Here is a 22,815-nt window from a genome sequence, read left to right as displayed (position 1 = left end):
AGTGCTGGTTGCTTTAATACAGATTCTCTACAGATCTAGAGATGCTAATTTCCCCAACAGAAGACAGCTTTCCAGGGCCACTTCAGATTATGTCAAAGAAATATAGTTTGGAGCAAAATATTTTTATTTCCTTCAGTCCCAAACAGAGTAACTGAAACTTTAAGTGGAGGTATGTTTTCTAAATTTCTAAAGGGGTAATATAAAAGGAAATGCATGTTAATAGCTGTGATTTATTGCATACCTACTTCCTATGTGTAATATGAGATTCTATTTTTATATATTACTTGAAATTCTTACAATAACTTTGGGAGCTAGTAGTATCCCCATTTCACAGAAGAAAAATGCATCTTAGCAAAATTTTCCCCAGGTGACAGCTAAAGAGAAAAGGATCCAGGATTCAAATCAGCCCATTAGCTCCTAAATCCTTTGTTACTGGGCTGGGCATGGTGACTCACGCCTGTAATCCTAGCACTTTGGGAGGCCAAGGCAGGCGGATCCTTGAGCTCAGGAGTTCAAGACCAGCCTGGGCAACATGGTTAAACCCCATCTCTAAAAGAAAAATAAATAAGTAATAAAGCCTTTATTCTTAACTACAGACCACCTCCCATCAGACACATCATACTTACCCACCAGAGATAATTCACAATTTCTCTTCTTACTGGAAACTCTGATAATTACTTATTTTACAGGGTTGATGTAAGTAATTTTAAAGAATGTGTATCACTTTATTCCACAATCTTTGTAAAATGAATTGTAAACAATTTTTCGTTTGTAAAACAAAGATTGTCATCTAATTTCAGGCCATACACAATTTTGTGCCTTCCTCTCCCAAAAGGATTCTCAAGCCCTTACTTTTAGAAACGTTGATGGCTTCCGTTTCATTCCATTTCAGTTCAACAAATGTGCTTGAATGTCTGCTATCCGCAAGGCAAGGAAAAAGCTGGAAAGATGAGTTAGACTATAAGAAGCATTGAGATCTTTGTGTCTAACAGAAACAATTGATAGACTATAAATATCAACAATTTTGCTTGTTGGAATATAGTACGGGAGCCTTTCAACATGGCCTTTCGCTCCAGGCCACACACAGCAGTGATTAATGAGGAGGGAATGAAACAAAGACGGAAGTGACGAGGAAAGAAGGCAGGCGGGTGGGAAATCCGAAAGGCCACTTCCAGCACAGCAGGAAATCTGTGCACAGGACATTCTTAAATATTTGTGGAAATGGAAAAATAAGGGATCCTAACAAAAAAAGGAAAACAGCTTATCAAATTTAACCATGTGGAAATAGCAACTGAAGTTAATTAAATGACAGAAAAAAAAAACAAAATTTTATTCTGGATCATTTTTAAAACTAGTTTCAATAAGTTTTTAGCTTTGCCCAATAATAGCCTGTTCACAAATCAGCACTTATTTGCCTGGATGTTCCGCAACATAGAATTTCATAGTTGAAGGGAGACGGACTGTTTGCTGCCGTGCCTTATACAAAGCTCTAGGAACTGGCTCCGTGACATACAAGGGACAGTTTTTTGTGTGTACTTTCTGTAAGGTCTGTTCTCGCCGAGTTTAAAATGAAGAAACTGAGGCCAGCACGAAAAAATCCAATGCAAAGGAGTTTATTCAGGCTCCTGGGTGAGGTTCTGCAGTCCGACAGGAGGGGCCAGGGAAGTCACGCAGACTCCTCTCAGACGTGGGGTTTTATAGGGAGTGGAGGCATTTGATTGGTTGTGCCCAAGGTGAGTGGGGCCTGGATGGAGCAAAATGGCGGGGAGTGGGGCCCGGATGGGACAAAATGGTATTCAGGGAGTTGGGCCTGGATGGGACAAAATGGCGGAGAGTGGAACCTGGATGGAACAAAATAGTAGGCAGGGAGTGGAGCCCGGATGGAACAAAATGGTAGGCAGGGAGTGGGGCCCGGATGGGACAAAATGCTATCGGGTAGGTCCTGGCGGGGCTTTTGTTCCGGGCTCCCAGTGAGGGGGGGGTGTGTCCGACAAAATGGTAGGCAGGGAGTGGGGTGTGTCCCAGCTCCCAGCGAGGGAGGGGGGTGTGTCACAGCTCCTGGCGAGCGGGGTGGGCTGTGCGTCTGTGCTCCCAGCAAGGCAACCGGCCTTACATTCCGACCTTTTGATGATAGATAGAGGGCGCCACTCTTTCTGGCTACTTCCTGCTGAATAGGGGCGAAGTAAGGAGGACAGGTCAGTTGGCTGGTGCCTTGGCCGTGAAGCAGACGAAAGGATGAAGCAGCATTTGGTTAACAGCCACTCGTCCAATTTCTCACATACAAGCTTGTAGGAACCTGAGAAGAAAAGGGGCCATTAGTAATAGCAAACAGATTACAATGATAGGAGTGATGATGGGGGTTAGCCAGATAAGCATGGGGTGCCACCAGCTTAGGGACAAGGCTCCTGTATTTTGCTTGTTTCGGAGGTCTTCCTGGAGATGGTGGAGAGTGTTGATCTTCTCCTCTTCTAGGCCTGATTCATTGATATAGTAGCAGCATTCTTCCTGGAGAAACATACAGGTACCTCCTTTTTCTGCCGTTAATAGGTCAAGGGCCTGTCGGTTTTGGAGAGTTACTTGGGCCAGTGATGTGATTTGTCGCTGGAGGGAGGCCAGAGAGGTGGCTGATGCTTCAATGGCCACACGGAGCTTGTCTTCCAGTTGGGCAGCTGACGTGACTTTGTAGCCCATTGCTCCGCTTCCGAGTCCAGCTGCTGCTAGAGAGGATGCTAGAGAGAGACCAACGACTATTGGGAGGAAAACTGCTCGTTTGTTTCGGCGAACAGGGAGAGGCGTAAGGAGGGATAGGAACTCGGCTTGCCCATCCATTAGTTTAGGACGGGAATGGGCTGGGGAGGGAGAATGGGATGGAAGAGGAAACAAAGTAGCTGAGTTGAGTGGAGAAGTGGGATGAAGGCTGACTGAAGAATTTTTAAAAAGAAAGTAAGATTCAGAGTGTAGAGGAATGGTAAAGAAGGACTGAGACCTGGGAAGGTACGCTAGGCCTTGAGTAGGAAGAAATAGTTAGCTCCTATATCCACTAAGAAGGAAATGGACTTACCCACTGCCTGCAGTGTTACCCTGGGCTTGGCAAGGGTGATGGGGGTCCTCGAGTCCGGGCTACGTCAGTCGTCCAGAAGGCCAAGAAATTCAAGTGATGGGATTGCTTCCTGTGGACTGGCCTGCTCCTCACATAGAGGTGCGGGGAGTGGGCCTGTGGTCTGGGACGGGCAATCAACCTTCAGGTGTCCAGTCTGTTTGCAGTTTGGGCAGGGTCCAGGAGGTGGACGAGGACAGGGGCACTCTTGGGCCCAATGTCCCTCTTGACCACATCTGAAACAGGGCCCGGGCAGGGCCCTTGAAGTATTTTGGAAGGGTTTCAATGGACCTTCCCCACTGGATGTTCAGGGGGCTGCCAGCATCAGGGCTGCTATAAGAGCTCGGGTTTGGAGGCCTACCTTCTGTTGTAGGTGGGCCTGTCGGGTGGCCTCAGCCTTATCCTCTTGGATGTTAAAACTTTAAATGCCATGTTTACCAGGTCCCGTATGGGAGTTTGGGGGCCCTCCTCAGGTTTTTTAAGTTTCCTCCTTATATCGGCCGCTGACTGGGAGACGAAGTGGGTGACTAAGACTGTAGCTCCTGCTAAGGAGGCCAGATCCAGCCGGGTATGGAGGATCATAGCATTAGTCAAGCAGTCAAGGAAGGCGGCTGAGTTTTCATTGGGTCCCTGAGTTATTTCCCTTAACCTATTGTAATTGACTACCTTTTGGTCTGAGCTTTGCATGCCTGCTAGGAGGCACTGTATCATTTGGTCTTGGCAGCGGCGGCCATCTCGACCGTCCTGATAATCCCAGTTAGGATCAGCCTCGGGGACCGCTGCCGTGCCTACTGGCATCTGGTTGTCAGGTGTACCTGATTAGCGTGTTCCTGGGCTGCTGTAAAAATCCGGTCACACTCATCTGGGGTAAGGGTGGAGGATAGGATCACAAACGTGTCATGCCAGGTTAAATCATATGCCTGAGTAAGGTAGCGGAATTCTTTGGTGTAAGCAGTGGGATTGGTGGAGAAAGACCCTAGACGTTTCTCAATGGCTGATAGATCAGAGAGGGAGAAGGGAATGTGCACTCAGACAATGCCCTTTGCTCCGGCCACTTCGCAGAGGGGGCAAAGGAGGGAGGCTTCATCGCTAGAAGCATGGTGTGAACGGGTGTGTGCACTAACAGGAGAAGCCAGGTTGGAATCAGGAGATGGAGGAACCGGAGGGGATTGAGGTTTATCATAGGGTGGAGGAGGATTACTGGGCTGGGCCAGCGAAAAGGAAAGCTCCTCAGGTGTGTCGGGGTCAGAAAAGGAAGAGGAGGAGGGTAGAGGGGCTAAGGGCAAAGAGGAGGTTTCTTTGGCTAGGAGTACTTGAACAGCGGTACAAGAGGAACAGAGGGTGGGACGGAAACGAAGATACCAGAAAGCCAGCACATATGGAATTTCTGGCCATTTACCATTCTTTTTACAATAATCATCCAAGTCTGTTAGGACATTTAAGTCGAATGTGCCCTCCGGAGGCCACTTGGACTGGTTGTCTAGAGGATACTGTGGCCAGGTTACAGTGGAAAGGAAGATCAGCCTTTTCTTTTTTATGGAAAGCCCTAGTTTGGGTAGGTTTTGGACTAGGCATCCCAATGGCGACTTGGGGTCTATGCGGGAATTCTGGTTCCCCATAATTGGCTTTTATGGGGCAGTTAGAGGCAAGGAAGGGATGGGAACAGGTATTACACCCAACACGGGCAGAAGTATTCCTTTCCCAGAGGGGGTGGCTGAGAAAACCTACAGGCTACAATGATTATAATAAGGAAGAAAATAAAAAGAGAAAGGGCTAGGGCTATCTGCCACATGGCTACAATAAAGACAGTACCACATACAAGACTGATGGACAAAGGGTGGGTGCCCCCAGATGGGAAACCAGTCTGATGCCTTCCTGGCCACGTCCTTATGGAACTGCGGGTTGAGGCCCACACAAGCCCTGTAGCTGTTAGGCTGTGGGACTACACATAAACTCATTCACTCACTCACATCAGAATTAGGAAGAAAGAGAGATGGATAGAGTTAAAAGTGGAAAGCGGCCGCCATCTTAGAAAAGAGAGAAAGCTAAGAGTGAGAAGCGGCCGCCATCTTAAGGGCGTGGTACGGCCGCCATTTTGAGAGGGAGAGAGAGAGAAGAAAAAAGAGAGAAACAGAAAAAGAAAGAAACCGAAAACACAGTTTCTTACTTAACGGGAGCCTTTTATGCCAATGGGCTAGTTTAAAATAAAGATTTTGGTATAAGCCGGAGGTTTGGCTCTGCCATGAGGCAGGGCTGCTTAAACAGGGGGGCTTTTAGTACCCACACCTCAGTCGCTGGTGAGGATTCAGGAAAGTGGAGACGTCTCCCTCAAATTCCTGACCCTAAAAACCCCTCACAGGGAGAGAACAAGAGTGTAGGGGACGTCTCCTCTTACACTCAGGTCCTAAACTGAGTCGCCGGAGTCACGGACCCACGGCAGAAAGCCGAGGTCACGGACCTACAGCAGTCGGGAGTCACAGACTCCCGGAGGGAATCCCTGACGTTGCAACAGTTTCGGACAGGGACCCCTGAAAGCAGCAGGTGGGGTAGTGGGTAACAGAAGTCTTACCTTGTGGTGAAATGGCAGCTCTCCGGTCCGGCTCTGTGTGGAGGAGTCAGTTTCCCCCAGGAGGGGTCTTACAGCTCCCCCGGGGTTTCGGCACCACTTGTGAGGTCTGTTCTCGCCAAGTTTAAAATGAAGAAACTGAGGCCAGCACGAAAAAATCCAATGTGAAGGAATTTATTCAGGCTCCTGGGTGAGGTTCTGCGGTCTGACAGGAGGGGCCAGAGAAGTCACACGGACTCCTCTCAGATGTGGGGTTTTATAGGGAGTGGAGGCATTTGATTGGTTGTGCCCAAGGTGAGTGGGGCCTGGATGGGACAAAGTGGCGGGGAGTGGGGCCCAGATGGGACAAAATGGTAGGCAGGGAGTGGGGCCCAGATGGAACAAAATGGTAGGCAGGGAGTGGGGCCCGGCTGGGACAAAATGTTATCAGGTAGGTCCTGGCGGGGCTTTTTTTCTGGGCTCCCAGTGAGGTGGGGTGTGTCCGACAAAATGGTAGGCAGGGAGTGGGGTGTGTCCCAGCTCCCAGCGAAGGAAGGGGGTGTGTCCCAGCTCCCATCGAGGGAGGGGGTGGGGGTGTGCGTCCATGCTCCTGGCGAGGCAACCAGCCTTATACTTTCAATGACAAGTGTTTGTTGACTGTTTAAGGAAAAAAAATCCTGAGTATGTCAGTGAGGAAAGTGTTTATCTATTCTAGTATAAGACTCCAATTAGTCTCCACCAATCGCTAAACAAAAGTACTAGAAAAGTCACACCTGATAGGCACTAACCAGAAAGAGAATAATGAGAGCAAAGTTGTATTGAGCACGTACTATGTGCTGTGTGTGGTATATTTACATGAATTGCTGTAATCAGTCCTTACAGGGACTCAACCTATGAACACACACTTTGCAGATGAGAATAGATTATTTATCCAAGGTCACCAGGTGGTCCGTGCTAAACCAGGATTTGGCCTCAGGCAGTCTGACTCCAGAGTATACTTTTAATGACCATGTTATTCTTCACTCAAGGTCTGCTAGTTGTTATATTTTCCTTTGCTGCAGTTAAACAGATTCCTTTTTCTCCTCCAGCAATGATACAAAGGCAGTCGTATGAGAAGCTATGAACAACGGTCATTGTGGTTAGCCAGCAGAGTTTTGCTAGAACAACCACAGCCACAAATACGGAAATTTTCAAATTATAATTTTGATCACAATCATAATTTTGAATAAAGAAAATAAAACACAGCATTCCTTTAAAAAATTTGTTAAATTCTGTCTTCTCTCGCTTTACCTAGTGCTTATCATTCAGAATAGTCAACAGTCGGGAACGCAATGCTTTCTTCTTTGGAGAGTGTAGTATCCTATAATCTAATTAGGCTGAACTGATTGAAATGCCATTTGTGGAGCCCAGGTGTTTCCAGGAGCTTGCTTTAGCTGTGGAGCGTCCTTCAAAAGCATGCAAAAGAGAAAAAAAGCGGCTGCATGGGAGTCCATTAGTGAACTCCAGAGCACTTGCGAGCCGTATACACGCAGTGCCAGCGTCTAGATCAGAGGCTGTCTGTGCAGTTGCCGAGCCTACACCATCAGTGTCACCCGAGAACTTGTTAGAAATGCAGATTCTGAGGCCTTACCTTGGACCTTGAATCAGAGCCCCTGGTGATGGGGCCTGGCAATCTGCATTTTAACAAGGCCTTCCAGTGATTCTGATGCCCACAAAGGCTTGGAAATCATGCTCAAGCCGCTGCAACTCAAATGTGTGAGTGTAATGTGCGGTTGCTGTGTTTCCCATACCTCTCTATGGTGCTAAGCAATATGACCAGTTTATAAGCATTACTCATATGTATCTTCCCATAGTTTTTGCCCATGATGAAATTAAAAGAAAAAAAAGTCTGTGTGCATTGAAAGGAAAGCTGATCTTTATGTTATAATCTGTATTTCATTCTCAATCCTAAACCAGTATGTCTGAGCACACAGTTAAGCTGCAGAAAAGTTTCAGGATCTTTAACTGCATACTAATTGCAGTTTGAAAACTGCCTCTGTTTACCTCCAGTATGTACTGATATTCGACAGCATTTATCTTCTATTTCCTTGGGCAAAAGAAATGGCTTCAAAATGTGATGTGGATAACACTTGTCTTGATAATCTAAGGCCTTCCTAAAAGTGTGGAAAAGAGCACTTCCCTAAACAGTAATTGTACTATGAAAATAAAATTTCATTTACACAGTAAGATTGTAATTGTACTTGCTGTTTTAAGTGGTAAGGAGAATCTGAACTGTAAGCTTAGAGACTGGAGAGATTTTTCTCTTCTTCCCAATAGACGGTGCCCTTTGCATCCTGTGATGCGGGAAGGGAAGAAGCCAGGGACGGTAATGGAGGTCTGCTAGGTCAGGCTTCACAGGAAAGTCAGATCGTAGCTTACTGTGAGAAGTGCCTGCTAAGAAAAGGACGTGCCTTGGGACATTAGTGTTTTCACTTTCTTCCGCTGCCAGTCATGGCTCATTCATGACATTATATAAATGCACAAAGTTTTCTCCTTTTTTTATTAATTCATTTTTTACTGACAAATTATAATCGTTTATATTTATCATGTAAAACATGCTGTTTTGCAATATATACACTTTGTAAAATGGCTCAGTTAAGCTAATTAACATGCATTAGCTCACATACTCATTTGTATAATGAGAATACTTAAAATCTACTCTCTTACTGAGTTTCAAAAATGTAAAACACTGCTATTAATGATACTTACCATAATGTGCCATAGATCTCTTGAACCTTTTCCTCCTATCTAACTGAAATTTTATATTCTTTGACCAACATCTCCCAAACTCCTCTACCCTCACCTCCAGCACCTGGTAACCACCATTCAACTCTGCTTCTATGAGTTCAACTTTTTTAGATTCCATGTGTAAGTGAGATCATATGGTACTTGTCTTTCTGTGATTGGCATCCTGCCCTCTAGGTTCACTCATGTTGTCACAGATGAGTTTTTCTTTCTTGTATAAGGCTAAATATTATTCCATCATGTATATATATCACATTTTCCTTGTCCTTCCTTCCATTGATAGAGAGGCTGATTCTGTATCTTAGCTATTGTAAATAATGCTGCAGTGAACATGGGAATGAAACTATTGCTTAGGCATACCGATTTCATTTCTTTTGGGTATTGTATTAGTCTGTTTTCATGCTGCTGATAAAGACATATCTGAGACTGGGTAATTTACAAAAGAAAGAGGCTTAATGGACTTACAGTTCCACCTGGCTGGGAGGCCTCACAGTCATGGTGGAAGGCAAGGAGGAGCAAGTCATGTCTTACATGGATGGCAGCAGGCAAAGAAACAGCTTCTGCAGGGAAATTCCTTCTTATGATGCCATCAGATCTCACAAGACTTATTCACTATCATGAGAACAGCAGGGGAAAGACCTGTCCCCATGATTCAATTACCTTTCACCAGGTCCCTCCCACAACATGTGGGAATTCAAGATGAGACTTGGATGTGGACACAGCCAAACTGTGTCAGGCACACCCAGCAGTGGAATTTCTGGATCCTGTCGTAGCTCTACTTTTAGTTTATTGAGAACTCTCATCCTGTTTTCCATAGAGGTTATACTAATTTGTATTCCCACCAACATTTATGAGAGTTTCTTTCTCTCCAGATCCTCTCCAACACTTACCTTTCGTCTTTTTGATAACAGACATTCTAACAGGTGTGAGGTAATATGTCACTGTGGTTTTAGTTTGCATTTCCCTATTATTAATAATATTGAACTTTTTTTCATGTATCTATTGGCTATTTGTATGTCTTCTTTAGAGAAATGTCCATTCAGGTCCTTTGTCCATTTTTTAATCAGTTGTTTTCTTGCTATTGAGTTGTTTAAGTTTCTTATATATTATAGATGTTAACCCCTTATGGGATATTAGATATATGGTTAGCAACTATTTTCTCCTATTCTGAGGGTTGTCTCTTTATCATCTTGATTGTTTCCTTTGCTGCGCGGAAGTTTTTGAGTTTTCTGTAATTCCACTTGCCTATTTTGCTTTTGTTTCCTGTGTTTTTAGTGTCATATTTTAAAAATTCTTTGCCCAGACCAGTGTTCTGTAGCACTTCCCCAGTGCTTTCTTCCAGTAGTTTCATGGTTTCAGGTCTTACATCTAAGTCTTTAATCCATTTTGAGTTGATTTTTGTATATAATGTGAGAAAAGGGTCTAATTTCCTTGTTTTGCATGTAGATATCCAGTTTTCCAAGAACCATTTATTGAAGACACTATTCTTTCTCCATTGTGTATTCTTGGCACCTTTGTAGAAAAACAATTAACCATAAATGCATGGGTTTACTTCTGGCTCTCTATTCTGTTCCGTTGGTCTGTATGTCTGTATTTATGCTGTTATCGTGCCATTTTGATCACTATAGCTTTGTAACATGTTTTGAAGGCAGGTAGTGTGATCCCTCCAATTTTGTTCTTTCTGCTCAAGATTGCTTTGGCTATTGAAGGTCTCTTGTTAGTCTGTACAAATTTTTTTTTTCTACTTCTGGGGAGAACATCATGAGAATTTTGATAAGAATTGGGCTGAATCTACAGATTGCTTTAGGGAGTGTTTGGGAAGTTATTTTGCTTTTGCAATGAGTATGAAATTTGCTGCCACAACCCTGGAGCACAAGAAATGTCCTGTTACTTTTATTTACTAATATTAAATCTGGCCCTAAGACCCCACTTGCCAGGATGATATGACAGTTGATCTCACTTTCATATTTCAGGTCACCTTCCCTGTATCAGGTGTCTGGGTTAGGAGGAGGTGCTAGTAGCTTTCACGGGGCCTAGAAAGGGAGGCTGCTTGTTCATGGTGACCCATGAGCCTGGGCCACCCAACAGTGAGGCGCAGATGCTTCTGCGAGCCCAGAGGTGCCCCACCACCCCTCCCTCTTCCCTCTCCTGACTGTACGCACCCCTGTAGGTGCCTCTCCCCTGTGCTGCTGCAGGCCTTGCGTATTGCTAGGCAGCCCCCTCGGGCATTCAGCTGCTGTTCCCCACTTCTAAAGCCCAGGCAGTAGGACTTTGCTAACACAGACCTCTGCCACTCCAGATCCAGATCCAGGACAAAAAGCAAGACCCCTCTCAGTCTCCTATAAGTTCCCCTTAACCTCCTGGATTGACCAGAGAACCTTGACTGAAAACAGCTTCTGGGGCTAAGGAGAGAAAATACCTTTAATTCATTCACTCATCTCTTCATCGACAGCATATTTTCAACAACTATTTATTGACTACTTAAATAGCTACTATTATGCGTTTATTATTATAGTTGCAACTATTTATGACTACTTAATGGAACACCTACTGTCTGCTGGCGATACTGAGTATTCCCAACAGAAGCAGAAACATAAATTAATGTTTTAATAAATAAACGTTCCACATTTATTATAGCAAACCTCCCCAACACTGTTGTTTACAGTCATAATTACATCATTACTGCTTGCAATCCACAGTATTCTTAGGGCTTCCAGGTTGATTCTTCACCCATGCAGTGGCCCCCTGGGGGCAGCTTTTCTGTGTTTTCTGTCTTCCTAGCATGGCCTGGGAAAAACAGTGCAGAGCAGTGGTGATGAGCATGGCCAGGTGAGCTCAGCCTCCTGGGAAAGGCAGTGCAGAGCAGTCATGATGAGCCTGGCTGGGTGAGCCCAGCCTCCCGGGAGAAGCAGTGCAGAGCAGTGGTGATGAGCATGGCCTGGTGAGCCCAGCCTCCTGGGAGAAGCAGTGCAGGGCAGTGGTGATGAGCATGGCCTGTGAGTGCAGCCTCCTGGGAGAAGCAGTGCAGAGCAGTGGTGATGAGAATGGCCAGGTGAGCCCAGCCTCCTGGGAGAAGCAGTGCAGAGCAGTGGTGATGAGAATGGCCGGGTGAGCTCAGCCTCCTGGGGGAAGCAGTGCAGAGCAGTCGTGATGAGCATGGCCTGGTGAGCACAGCCTCCTGGGAGAAGCAGTGCAGAGCAGTGGTGATGAGCATGGCCGGGTGAGCTCAGCCTCCCAGGAGAAGCAGTGCAGAGCAGTTGTGATGAGCATGGCCGGGTGAGCTCAGTCTCCTGGGAGAAGCAGTGTAGAGCTCTCATGATGAGCATGGCCTGGTGAGCGCAGCCTCCTGGGAGAAGCAGTGCAGAGCAGTGGTGATGAGAATGGCCAGGTGAGCCCAGCCTCCTGGGAGAAGCAGTGCAGAACAGTGGTGATGAGCATGGCCTGGTGAGCCCAGCCTCCTGGGAGAAGCAGTGCAGGGCAGTGGTGATGAGCATGGCCTGTGAGTGCAGCCTCCTGGGAGAAGCAGTGTAGAGCAGTGGTGATGAGAATGGCCAGGTGAGCCCAGCCTCCTGGGAGAAGCAGTGCAGAGCAGTGGTGATGAGCATGGCCAGGTGAGCTCAGCCTCCTGGGAAAGGCAGTGCAGAGCAGTCATGATGAGCCTGGCCGGGTGAGCCCAGCCTCCCGGGAGAAGCAGTGCAGAGCAGTGGTGATGAGCATGGCCGGGTGAGCCCAGCCTCCTGGGAGAAGCAGTGCAGGGCAGTGGTGATGAGCATGGCCAGGTGAGCCCAGCCTCCTGGGAGAAGCAATGCAGGGCAGTGGTGATGAGCATGGCCTGTGAGTGCAGCCTCCTGGGAGAAGCAGTGCAGAGCAGTGGTAATGAGAATGGCCAGGTGAGCCCAGCCTCCTGGGAGAAGCAGTGCAGAGCAGTCGTGATGAGCATGGCCTGGTGAGCCCAGCCTCCTGGGAGAAGCAGTGCAGAGCAGTGGTGATGAGAATGGCCGGGTGAGCTCAGCCTCCTGGGGGAAGCAGTGCAGAGCAGTCGTGATGAGCATGGCCTGGTGAGCCCAGCCTCCTGGGAGAAGCAGTGCAGAGCAGTGGTGATGAGCATGGCCTGGTGAGCCCAGCCTCCTGGGAGAAGCAGTGCAGAGCAGTTGTGATGAGCATGGCCGGGTGAGCTCAGCCTCCTGGGAGAAGCAGTGTAGAGCTTTCATGATGAGCATGGCCTGGTGAGCGCAGCCTCCTGGGAGAAGCAGTGCAGGGCAGTGGTGATGAGCATGGCCTGGTGAGCACAGCCTCCCGGGAGAAGCAGTGCAGAGCAGTGGTGATGAGCATGGCCGGGTGAGCACAGCCTCCCGGGAGAAGCAGTGCAGAGCAGTGGTGATGAGCATGGCCGGGTGAGCCCAGCCTCCTGGGAGAAGCAGTGCAGAGCAGTGGTGATGAGCATGGCCGGGTGAGCACAGCCTCCTGGGAGAAGCAGTGCAGAGCAGTCATGATGAGCATGGCCTGGTGAGCACAGCCTCCTGGGAGAAGCAGTGCAGGGCAGTGGTGATGAGCATGGCCTGGTGAGCACAGCCTCCCGAGAGAAGCAGTGCAGAGCAGTGGTGATGAGCATGGCCGGGTGGGTTCAGCCTCCTGGGAGAAGCAGTGCAGAGCAGTTGTGATGAGCATGGCCGGGTGAGCACAGCCTCCCGAGAGAAGCAGTGCAGAGCAGTGGTGATGAGCATGGCCTGGTGAGCGCAGCCTCCTGGGAAAGGCAGTGCAGAGCAGTGGTGATGAGCATGGCCTGGTGAGTGCAGCCTCCTGGGAGAAGCAGTGCAGAGCAGTGGTGATGAGCATGGCCTGGTGAGCCCAGCCTCCTGAGAGAAGCAGTGAAGGGCAGTGGTGATGAGCATGGCCTGGTGAGCACAGCCTCCTGGGAGAAGCAGTGCAGGGCAGTGGTGATGAGCATGGCCAGGTGAGCCCAGCCTCCTGGGAGAAGCAGTGCAGGGCAGTGGTGATGAGCATGGCCTGGTGAGCCCAGCCTCCTGAGAGAAGCAGTGAAGGGCAGTGGTGATGAGCATGGCCTGGTGAGCACAGCCTCCTGGGAGAAGCAGTGCAGGGCAGTGGTGATGAGCATGGCCTGGTGAGCACTGCCTCCCGAGAGAAGCAGTGCAGAGCAGTGGTGATGAGCATGGCCGGGTGGGTTCAGCCTCCTGGGAGAAGCAGTGCAGAGCAGTTGTGATGAGCATGGCCGGGTGAGCACAGCCTCCCGAGAGAAGCAGTGCAGAGCAGTGGTGATGAGCATGGCCTGGTGAGCGCAGCCTCCTGGGAAAGGCAGTGCAGAGCAGTGGTGATGAGCATGGCCTGGTGAGTGCAGCCTCCTGGGAGAAGCAGTGCAGAGCAGTGGTGATGAGCATGGCCACGTGAGCCCAGCCTCCTGGGAGAAGCAGTGCAGAGCAGTCATGATGAGCATGGCCTGGTGAGTGCAGCCTCCTGGGAGAAGCAGTGCAGAGCAGTGGTGATGAGCATGGCCAGGTGAGCGCAGCCTCCTGGGAGAAGCAGTGCAGAGCAGTGGTGATGAGCATGGCCTCGTGAGCCCAGCCTCCTGGGAGAAGCAGTGAAGGGCAGTGGTGATGAGCATGGCCGGGTGAGCTCAGCCTCCTGGGAAAGGCAGTGCAGAGCAGTGGTGATGAGCCTGGCCTTGAAGCACCAGCCCTATCACTTACTGGCTGTGTAACTTTGGCCAAGAGGATTAAGTTCTCTGTATCTCAACATCATCATCTTGAAAATGGAGTTGATGATACCTACCTCATGCAGTTGCTGAAAGAGTGAAATACATTATAATGTCTGAAGTACTGAGCGGTGTCCGGTAGTACTGTCGTGTCATGAGAGAAGAGGGGGTCTCCTTCGGGGCCGACAGTGGTAGAAAAGCGAATGGAGAGCAGCTGAGCGATACGGAGGGCAGGTGCTGTGTGCAGAGGAACGCTTCGCTGTAGAACCGTGATTTTCAAACCGTGACTGCTTTTCAGAATTATCAGAGGAGCTTTTCAAACATCAAAAGGCCCATGGTCCAGCCCCAGAGTTTCTTATTTAATAGGTTGCGGTGGGGTCCAGGCCTGTCAGGTAATTCCCACGGAAGCTAGGGTTGAGCGTCACTGCCACAGAGCTGTCTAACACACACACACCAAGAAGTCACTCACCCTACCCCACCTCCACTCTGTACTAAAAGGGGCCAGGGAAATTTACCCCAAGGCCTAGCTTGTCTCAGTGCATCCCTCAACTTGAAGCCCGTGGGCATATGTGGGCGCTCACCCCAGGTCAGGCCCTGTGCGGGGCATCGGGAGTACAAAAGCTACCAGACAAGCTTGCTGTCCCCATGGATCCCCTGGTCGACCAGAGCGATAGACCAAAAACAAAAACACAGAAATAGAAACTCTGCAGGATAAATTGTTGAGTGAAAAACTAAAGACGGCAAGCCTCTGCTGTTTCATGTTATTTGAACACATCACTGTCCATATTACCACACACAGCACTCCGGGTGTACAAATGTTTATGTGACTGCAGAAAGGTCTAGCGGTCCACCTCTTATTTTCCATGACTGATTTTTTTTCAAAATAAGTATTTTTTGTGAAATTAAAAATTAATAACCTTTTTTAAATTACAGCAGACTCTTGGGGAAAGGTCTTCTGAAAATACTTGCATTTAGCCAAGTTAAGATACGTATGTATTACATTGCCTGTTAATTGTGGCAAAGCAGTTGGCCTTATCGGACATGATTTTGATATCTAAGTGATTCATTATTATTTAATACAGAGCAGGAGCCTAAGAAATGAGGCATGAGGGAATGCCGACAGAGGGAAAGCAGAAGGAAGAGAACTCTGCACAAGGGTCTGCTGTGCACATACGGAGAAAGGCCTGGAAGCCACATTCTGACTTCTGCAGCTTTTATGTTTTTACCTGGAGGCTGACCTCACAAGCTAAAAGCTTGAATATCAACTTCTAAAGCTAGACTTCTGATGGAGATTGCCCATCCTAGCTGCATATCAGAATCACTTGGAGAGGTTTACTGAAATGTCAAGGTCTGGAATAGAGACCAATTAAAATAAGATCTTTGGGAGATGAGGCATGAGGAGTGGTTTTAATATGTCCAGGGCTGAGACCCCCTGTGGGAAGGATCACGCATGCATGTTCACACTTATTTATGGACATCACGTCAGTTTAGGCAGCACCATGCCTGCACAGTACTCCAAATGTCATCAACCACAGGTGATTCTTAAAGGCGAGGGAAGTGAAATGGGAAAAGGAAAATTACCTGTCATTTGTGTGATGTCACGTGATTCCAACACGCCATGTGTGTGCTTGATTCCAGGCTCGACTCACCAAAGAGCATCGCTGGGGAAGCGCGTTACTCTCTAGAAACCACTCCTTAGAAGAAGAATTTGAAAGGGCAAAAGCAGCGGTGGAGGTAACTCTTCTTAAAATTCGTTTTTTCTGTTTCATGCTTCTGAGAATGGCATTCAAAAATCAAACTTTGGCAAGATAGAAATGAAATGGGTCTTCCATTATAGACATGAAATAGCTATGATTATGATTGTCAGTCATTTGGTACAGAATCTGCTACAATCAATGTACCAGAGAACATTTGATTTCCCACCAGAGATGACAAATATATATGACTTCTTATGCCAATTTGGCAATAGATAAGCAGAGACTGTGAGGAATCAATTTGGCGATCGATTAGCAATAACTGTCAGGAGTCTTGGGCCAGAAGGAACTCTGAGTCTCGTCTAGGTTCTGTGGTGAAGCGCTGCTATGGATTTGCTGGGCCTCTGTGAGGCCATGGTTCACGCCTCATATTTTTCGGTCTCTAGCATCTAGCACAGTGTCTGAAACAGAAGATCTTGCTGCCCACAGGATATACCTTTTCTTAAGTAGGTGAGGAAAGGGCATGGCTGGAGTATTCTAGGTAATGGATAGTTCGTCTCGACTTGAGCCAATTATATTATAAGAATGTCCAAAACATTGTTGATAATTCATATGAATACCTGATTGGAACATTGATTTCTATATTTAGCCTTCTAATAAGAAGGAGTGAAAAAGAAAAGGGAAGAGGGAGGAAGGAAGGGAGAAAAGAAGAAAAGGAAGTTAAAAAACAAAACCTAAATAAACAGAGAGCAGCTTTTGCTGTTTTTTTAATCCATTTCCTTCCTGGGTAGACTCAAAAAGAGTGCGTCACAGATGCTGTCTCTGCGACTCATCAGAGCTTTGCTAGATTTCTGTTTGAGAGTGGAGCTTTTCACTGAACTTACTTAGGAACTTGTTGGAACCTCCATTTCTATTACGGATATGAAATCTTGAAAATTGAAAGCATTTCTAGAATATGGTTCATTTATGTGATTTGTCTTCCTAGAATTTGGATGAAATGATTACACTAAAAGGGTGGTCTTTCAGTACCTCTGTACTTGAAGTGCAATCAAATTTGCGGTTTCATGTTAAAAGGATTCTTTCTATTCTGAAAGACTTCCAGCTGCAATTTCAGATTATTATTCAGAAAGCCAATAAAAGAACACTTTTATCTCACCACAATACTTTCTACCCAAATTCCTTAATTTTAGCTTTTTTTAATAAAGAAAAAAGCTAATGAATATTTAGTGCCCTTGAATGTGATCAGCTTATGTATTTCGTTGAGACCAGCTGAGTTCAATCAAATTGTTCAAATGCATGCAGCCTGTAGCTCAATTTACTTTAAATGTAGGTTTTCCAAAATTAAGAGCTAATTTAAATTTTATCTTTTGAACTCCTACTGTGCGTAGCACACTGAAATACCATTAAAAAGATTATTTTAAACCCATGGAATCTTGGGTAAGTAAAGACATTTAAATTTATCAGGTCTCATTTGTAATGAGAAAGATAATGAATTCACATTCAAAAGACTTAATTACAAAGTAACAGATCAACAAGATAAAAATATCTGTCAAGATATATGTATTCCCCAATCATTTAATCTTCACTTTGGTAGAGACCTTAGAAGTCATTTATCCCCCACACAAACCAAAAAGTTTTTTCTATGAAAACACTGCACAAATTATTACCCTGTTTCTACTTGAACACTTCCAATTAGGGGCAGCCACTGTTTTTCAAGAAAACTCACTTCCATTTTGGACAGTACTAATTATCAAGAAGTTCTTTCTTTTTATTTATTTATTTATTTTTTTTTGAGACGGAGTCTCGGTCTGTCGCCCAGGCTGGAGTGCAGTGGTGTGATCTCGGCTCACTGCAATCTCCGCCTCCCGAGTTGACGCGATTCTTCTGCCTCAGCCTCCTGAGTAGCTGGGATTACAGGCACACACCACCATGCCCAGCTAATTTTTTGTATTTTAGTAGAGATGGGGTTTCACCATATTGGCCAGGATGGTCTCGATCTCCAGACCTCGTGATCCATGCCCCCTCTGGCCTCTCAAAGTTGCTGGATGGCAGCCGTGAGCCACCGCGCCTAGCCGAAAAGTCCTTTCTTGTATTTTGCTGAAATTGGCCTGCCACCAGCTTGCAGTTTTGCTTGGTCTTGGTTTTGCCCGCTCTGGAGCAGGTCAGAATTCAGCTCTTCTCTTCCTGCTCCTCTCGCCCCAGCAAGCCACATCTCCTGGCTTCTCCTCGTCTGTGCTGGGAACTGAGTTGTTATTTCAACTTGTCACTAATATTATATAACAACCTACATCTCATTAACCAATACAGGCCTCAGTTTCCGTGCCTCTATGATCCTTTCCTGTTACAAAATCCTAGGAGGCTATAAGTTACTCCAAGTAGTTATTCATCCAGCAAACCATACTGGCTGCTGATCCGGGTTCTACAGATAAAGAAATGATCCAGCATGACTTAGCAGTCTAACAGTAGCATGGTCCTCGCGACCAATCTGGACAAGCTTCTTGTTCACTCTACATTACTGTCATATCACCGGTTAGGTGAGGGGCCTGGATTCCCAATATACTGAAACCGCATGAGTTTGTCTTCAAGTAAAAAGAATGGTAAGTACGGAATGCCCAGCAAATCAGGAAACAGTAAGCAGGTTGCTCAACTAGAAGCCTGGTGCTGAGAAGCCTCCCCGAGGAATGAAGGGAGGTGGCGCACACCCGCAGGTGTGAACAGGTGTGCAGAACGTGTGTGAATACATGGGGAGGGAGGAGATAAAGTGTTTCCATTCAGCTGATGATAAATCGTGCCTTCAAAACTGCACACATGTGGATTCTTTACTTCCAGACATTGTTCTTATCCAAGGTATTTCTAAATTCATAGTAGAAGACATAATATGCCTCAAAAGAGTCTTGGAAATATTTGTGCTCATTGACCCAGTCACTTTGCAGAATTTGTCCTGGAGAGGTAACATGCAAGTTGCAATATTTTATCTATAGAATTTCATTAAAGAGTGAAAATTTGGAAAAAGCCAAAGTGTCCCATAACAGAGTTTGTCTGAATTATATCCTTATAGCACAATACTACGTAACGACTAAAAATGCCTAGTGATAACTGGAATAGTAGTTTATGTTTGGAAAGTTTTACAGTATAATCCCCACTTTGTAAAATAATAACATAATAGCTGATGTGTAGAAGGATGTACTATGTACCGGGCACTAAACCAGGGGCATTCCATGGCTTATCTCATCTAACCATCACAGCAGTCCTATGAAGAAAGTAAGATTACTTCCCCACTTAGCAGATGAGAAAACTGAGGCTTAAGACATGGCAGACAGTTGCGTAGCATTTTATAAGCAATTAAGATAGACTGAAAGTCAACTAGCAAATTTCAAAACAAAGTTTAGCAAGTGGCAAAGCAACGATTCTCACCCAGACTCCAGAGTTTGTATTCTGAACCGCTGCATCGTATGAACATAAAGACAGTTTGTCGTAGTCCATTTGAGCTGCCATAACAAGATAACCTGAGACGTGGTCATTTACAAGTAATAGAAATGTATTGCTCACAGTCTGGAGGCTGAAAAGTTCAAGATAAAGTTGCCAGCAGATTTGGTGTCTGCTGAGGGCCGGTTCCTCATAGATGGCAGTGCCCATCTTGCTATGTCCTCGCACGGTGGAGGGCAAGAGGGGCTCACACACTCCCAGGCCTCTTGTGTAAAGGCCCTAACCCCATTCATGACAGCCCCGCCCTCATGACCTAACCACCTCCCAAGGGCCCTACCTCTTAATACCATCACCTTTGGAGTTAGGTTTCAACACAGGAATTTGAGGGCACGCATTCAGACCATAGCAGATTCTGTGCCCAAATGTTAACAGTAGTTATTCTTGGGTGGCTGGATTTGGAATGGTTTTTTTTCTTCTTCTGTTGGCTTATTTGTATTTTCCAAATGTTCTGTCATAAAGATGTATTCTGTTGGTAATCAAGGGGAAAGTTGTAAGTTAGAGACTCTACAGTGGGATATGAGATTCTTAAAAGAACTGAAACGTGTTCTTCTTTATTTCAAGACAGATAAAGAATGGTGCCGCAGATTGCCTTCATCAGAGGCAATTTTAAATACTAGGAAGCTCCAGATGAAAATCATGCCTGGAGCGAGTTGAATTGTTCCAAAATCTCTGCCTTATGATTTTCTATCATCTGATTCCGACGTTCTTCCTATTTCACATCCTGTTCCACTTTTTGTCAGCATCCTGCCTCACGCTCGGCCCCTGGCCACCCCTCCGCTCTTTCTCCTGCTTCTCAGTCCCGGTACTGAGCTCCAGGTCTTTTGGCTCCTGCCTTTGTCTCTGTTCCTCTCCCACACCCACGTTCACTGCCCACCGTCCCTGCCTTCTCTTCTGTCTCTGAGCAGTGCTCTTCCCCCCGGGGCAGGTTCCTTCATGCCATTCAAACTTTAGCTGGTTGCCAATGCCTCAGAAAAGCTGCACCTGACCACTCAGCTGCCATCACGTCACCTGGGCCTTGGTTTTTCATCCTAGTATTTATCACTGAGTCCTTTCTTGTTTGTTTTTATTTATTTATCTGTCTATGATCTGTCTTTCTACTTTAAAAATTCAGCCTCCAGGAGAAGAGGGGCCTTGTCTCTTATTTACCAGTGTACCCCAATATCTAGAGCAATGTCTGGTACCTACAAATAATCAATAAGCATTTGTGGAATGGATGAATGGATGAGTGAAGCGCATGAAATCTGTTTATTGATGAATGTTAATCACTTTGTATGGGTCACGCTTTTTTCCATCTATCTATTGTATGTGAAGTTCCGTATAATCTTCCGGCATAACGGTGTCTCCATTTTAATAGCTGACGTGAACGGTTCTGCCTGGAGCACGCAGATTTCTGCCTGGGACTGGGCTGCAGTGTCCTCTCTAAGTGATTTGGTCCCAATGTCAGTCAGAGAGACACATTTATAAGAATGCAGGCTCTAACCAATCTTGCCAGTAACATGGGGCCTATTTTGTATTTTACATGGTATGAATCATTTTCACTTAAACTAAGTAATATCTGGAAATGTGCAAACTGACTAATTTTTGAGCTGAAATGCCCTAAAATACATTGTCCACTCTTGGAGAAAAGACAACTAGAACCACACAAATGTGTTATTTGCAGTGAATGACCTGGGAACCTGTTGATGTGCAAAGACTGTCATTCCCCCAGCTCACTTTGAACTCTTAGTTCTAGGAAAGCCTCACATAAGGGAGCCTCTTTCCCTCCATAGCTTAACATCGTTCTGAAAAATTAAGTCAGGTGTGGTGGTTCATGCCGGTCATCCTAGCCCTTTGGGAGGTGAGCTTTCACCACGTTGCCCAGGCTGGTCTCAAACTCCTGGACAGGCAGATTGCTTGAGCCCAGGAGTTTGAGACCAACCTGGACAACATGGTGAAACCTCATCTCTACAGAAAGATAGAAAAATTAGCCAGGCATGGTAGCACATCCCTATCATCTCAGATACTTAGGAGGCTGAGGTGGGAGGATCGCTTGAGCCCAGGTTGTAGAGGCTATAGTGAACCCTGATCATGCCACTGTATTCCAGCCTGAGTGACAGAATGAGACCTTATCTCCGAAGAAGAAGAAGAAGAAGAGAAAAGAAAATTTATCTCTGCCTGCAGTATTGTAACTTTAGGACAAAGAGATAGATACTCCTGTTCTAGGCTTAAAAAATAAAATGCATCTTCCCTGAACAAAGGAGAGAGGAACATCCGCTATGCTTCCTCCTGGATTTTCCTTACAGCCAGCAGCTTAAATGCACTGTCCGCTCCCTGGGGTCCCTAGGAAGGAGGCACAGGGAGACACAGGAGTGAAAAGCTGCGAAGGAGCTCCCAGAGCTCCGTGAGGCCCAAAGCTGCCTCCCAAGAGTGGAGACTCCGGGAGTAAACTATGCTGCATCTGCAGAGGAGAGGGAAGGTCACGTAAGAAGTCGGCACACCTGCAAACAGAAGCCAAAAATACCTCCTTTGTCACCGCTCGCAGGAAGGGAGAGAGCCAGCCAGCATCTGGTACTGTTTCACTAGTCTCTCTAAGTGCTGCAACCTTTAGAATGCACTGGATTTAGCAACACATGCATCAGACGTGCTTAAGCTCCTTCTGTGGACCAGGCACTGTGCTGGGTGCTAGTAATGGAAAATTGAATAGGACCAACTCTGCCCTTAAGGAGTAGTTAAGGTGAAGAACCACAGATAAATACAAACCAGGTGATCATGCAAGTGTAGCTTCTCATGGGATATACTTAGTACGCGTTTCACGTCCATCTCCCAGACCAGACTGTGACCTCCTTTATTCACCCTTCTTTATGTTCCCAGCACCTATCATGGAGCCTGCTGCAAAGTTTTATTGGATAAATGAACAAATTAACAGTTTATTATTTTAATGCATCAATTTCATCTAAACATCAATTGCTTATGATACTTGACTAACTTACTGACCGCCTAACAAAGGATGAACTCTTCCCCCAGATTCAAAATCACATTCCGCTTAGCTCCAATGTTATTGTGATGCTTGTTTTATGCCTTTTAAGCAATGTTTTCACGGCTTGACTCTTACCCTGAGGAAGTATTCTTATGAGCAATTGTTTCAAAGAATAATGAAATACGTCAGTGAGGATGCATGGACGAAGGAGAGTACAGCTCAGTCATCAGCACAAGAACAGGAAGCACATCCTTACATCCTTCTGGCAGATTAATTGAGACTGTTAAGTTCTACTGAACCTTTAAATTCTAGAGCTCTGAACTCTTCTCGTCCCCCAGTGCTCTTTTCTTCAGCTTTACGTGAAACGTGACTTTGATAGTTCAACATGCCCACAAGTTATCTGATGCTCCCTCCAAACTATGGGAGATTAATTCTCTTCCTCTCGAGTGTGGGCTGGACTTAGTGACTCACTTCTCACAAGTGGAACAAGGTGGGAGTCATGGTGTGTGACTTTTAAGACGAGGTCGCTGTGCATACTGCGGC

The 22,815-nt window shown here is 46.3% G+C and overlaps 1 protein-coding gene across 10 annotated transcripts in view; it reads left to right on the top strand.

Moving 5' to 3' along the window:
- PEX5L (peroxisomal biogenesis factor 5 like) overlaps positions 1-22,815 on the top strand; it is a 252,717-nt gene that overhangs the window by 166,784 nt on the left and 63,118 nt on the right. For all 10 annotated transcript variants that reach the window (XM_064366835.1, XM_064366833.1, XM_064366831.1 and 7 more), the window contains one exon: positions 15,775-15,870. In XM_064366835.1, the coding sequence (XP_064222905.1) occupies positions 15,775-15,870 (96 nt within the window). The remainder of the gene's footprint in view (positions 1-15,774; positions 15,871-22,815) is intronic.

The sequence above is a fragment of the Aotus nancymaae genome, unplaced genomic scaffold, assembly GCF_030222135.1.
Source record: "Aotus nancymaae isolate 86718 unplaced genomic scaffold, 86718_ANA_hifiasm-v0.15.2.pri h1tg000067l, whole genome shotgun sequence".
In the NCBI taxonomy this organism is placed as follows: domain Eukaryota; kingdom Metazoa; phylum Chordata; class Mammalia; order Primates; family Aotidae; genus Aotus; species Aotus nancymaae.
This window is presented reverse-complemented; position numbering and strand designations above follow the sequence as displayed.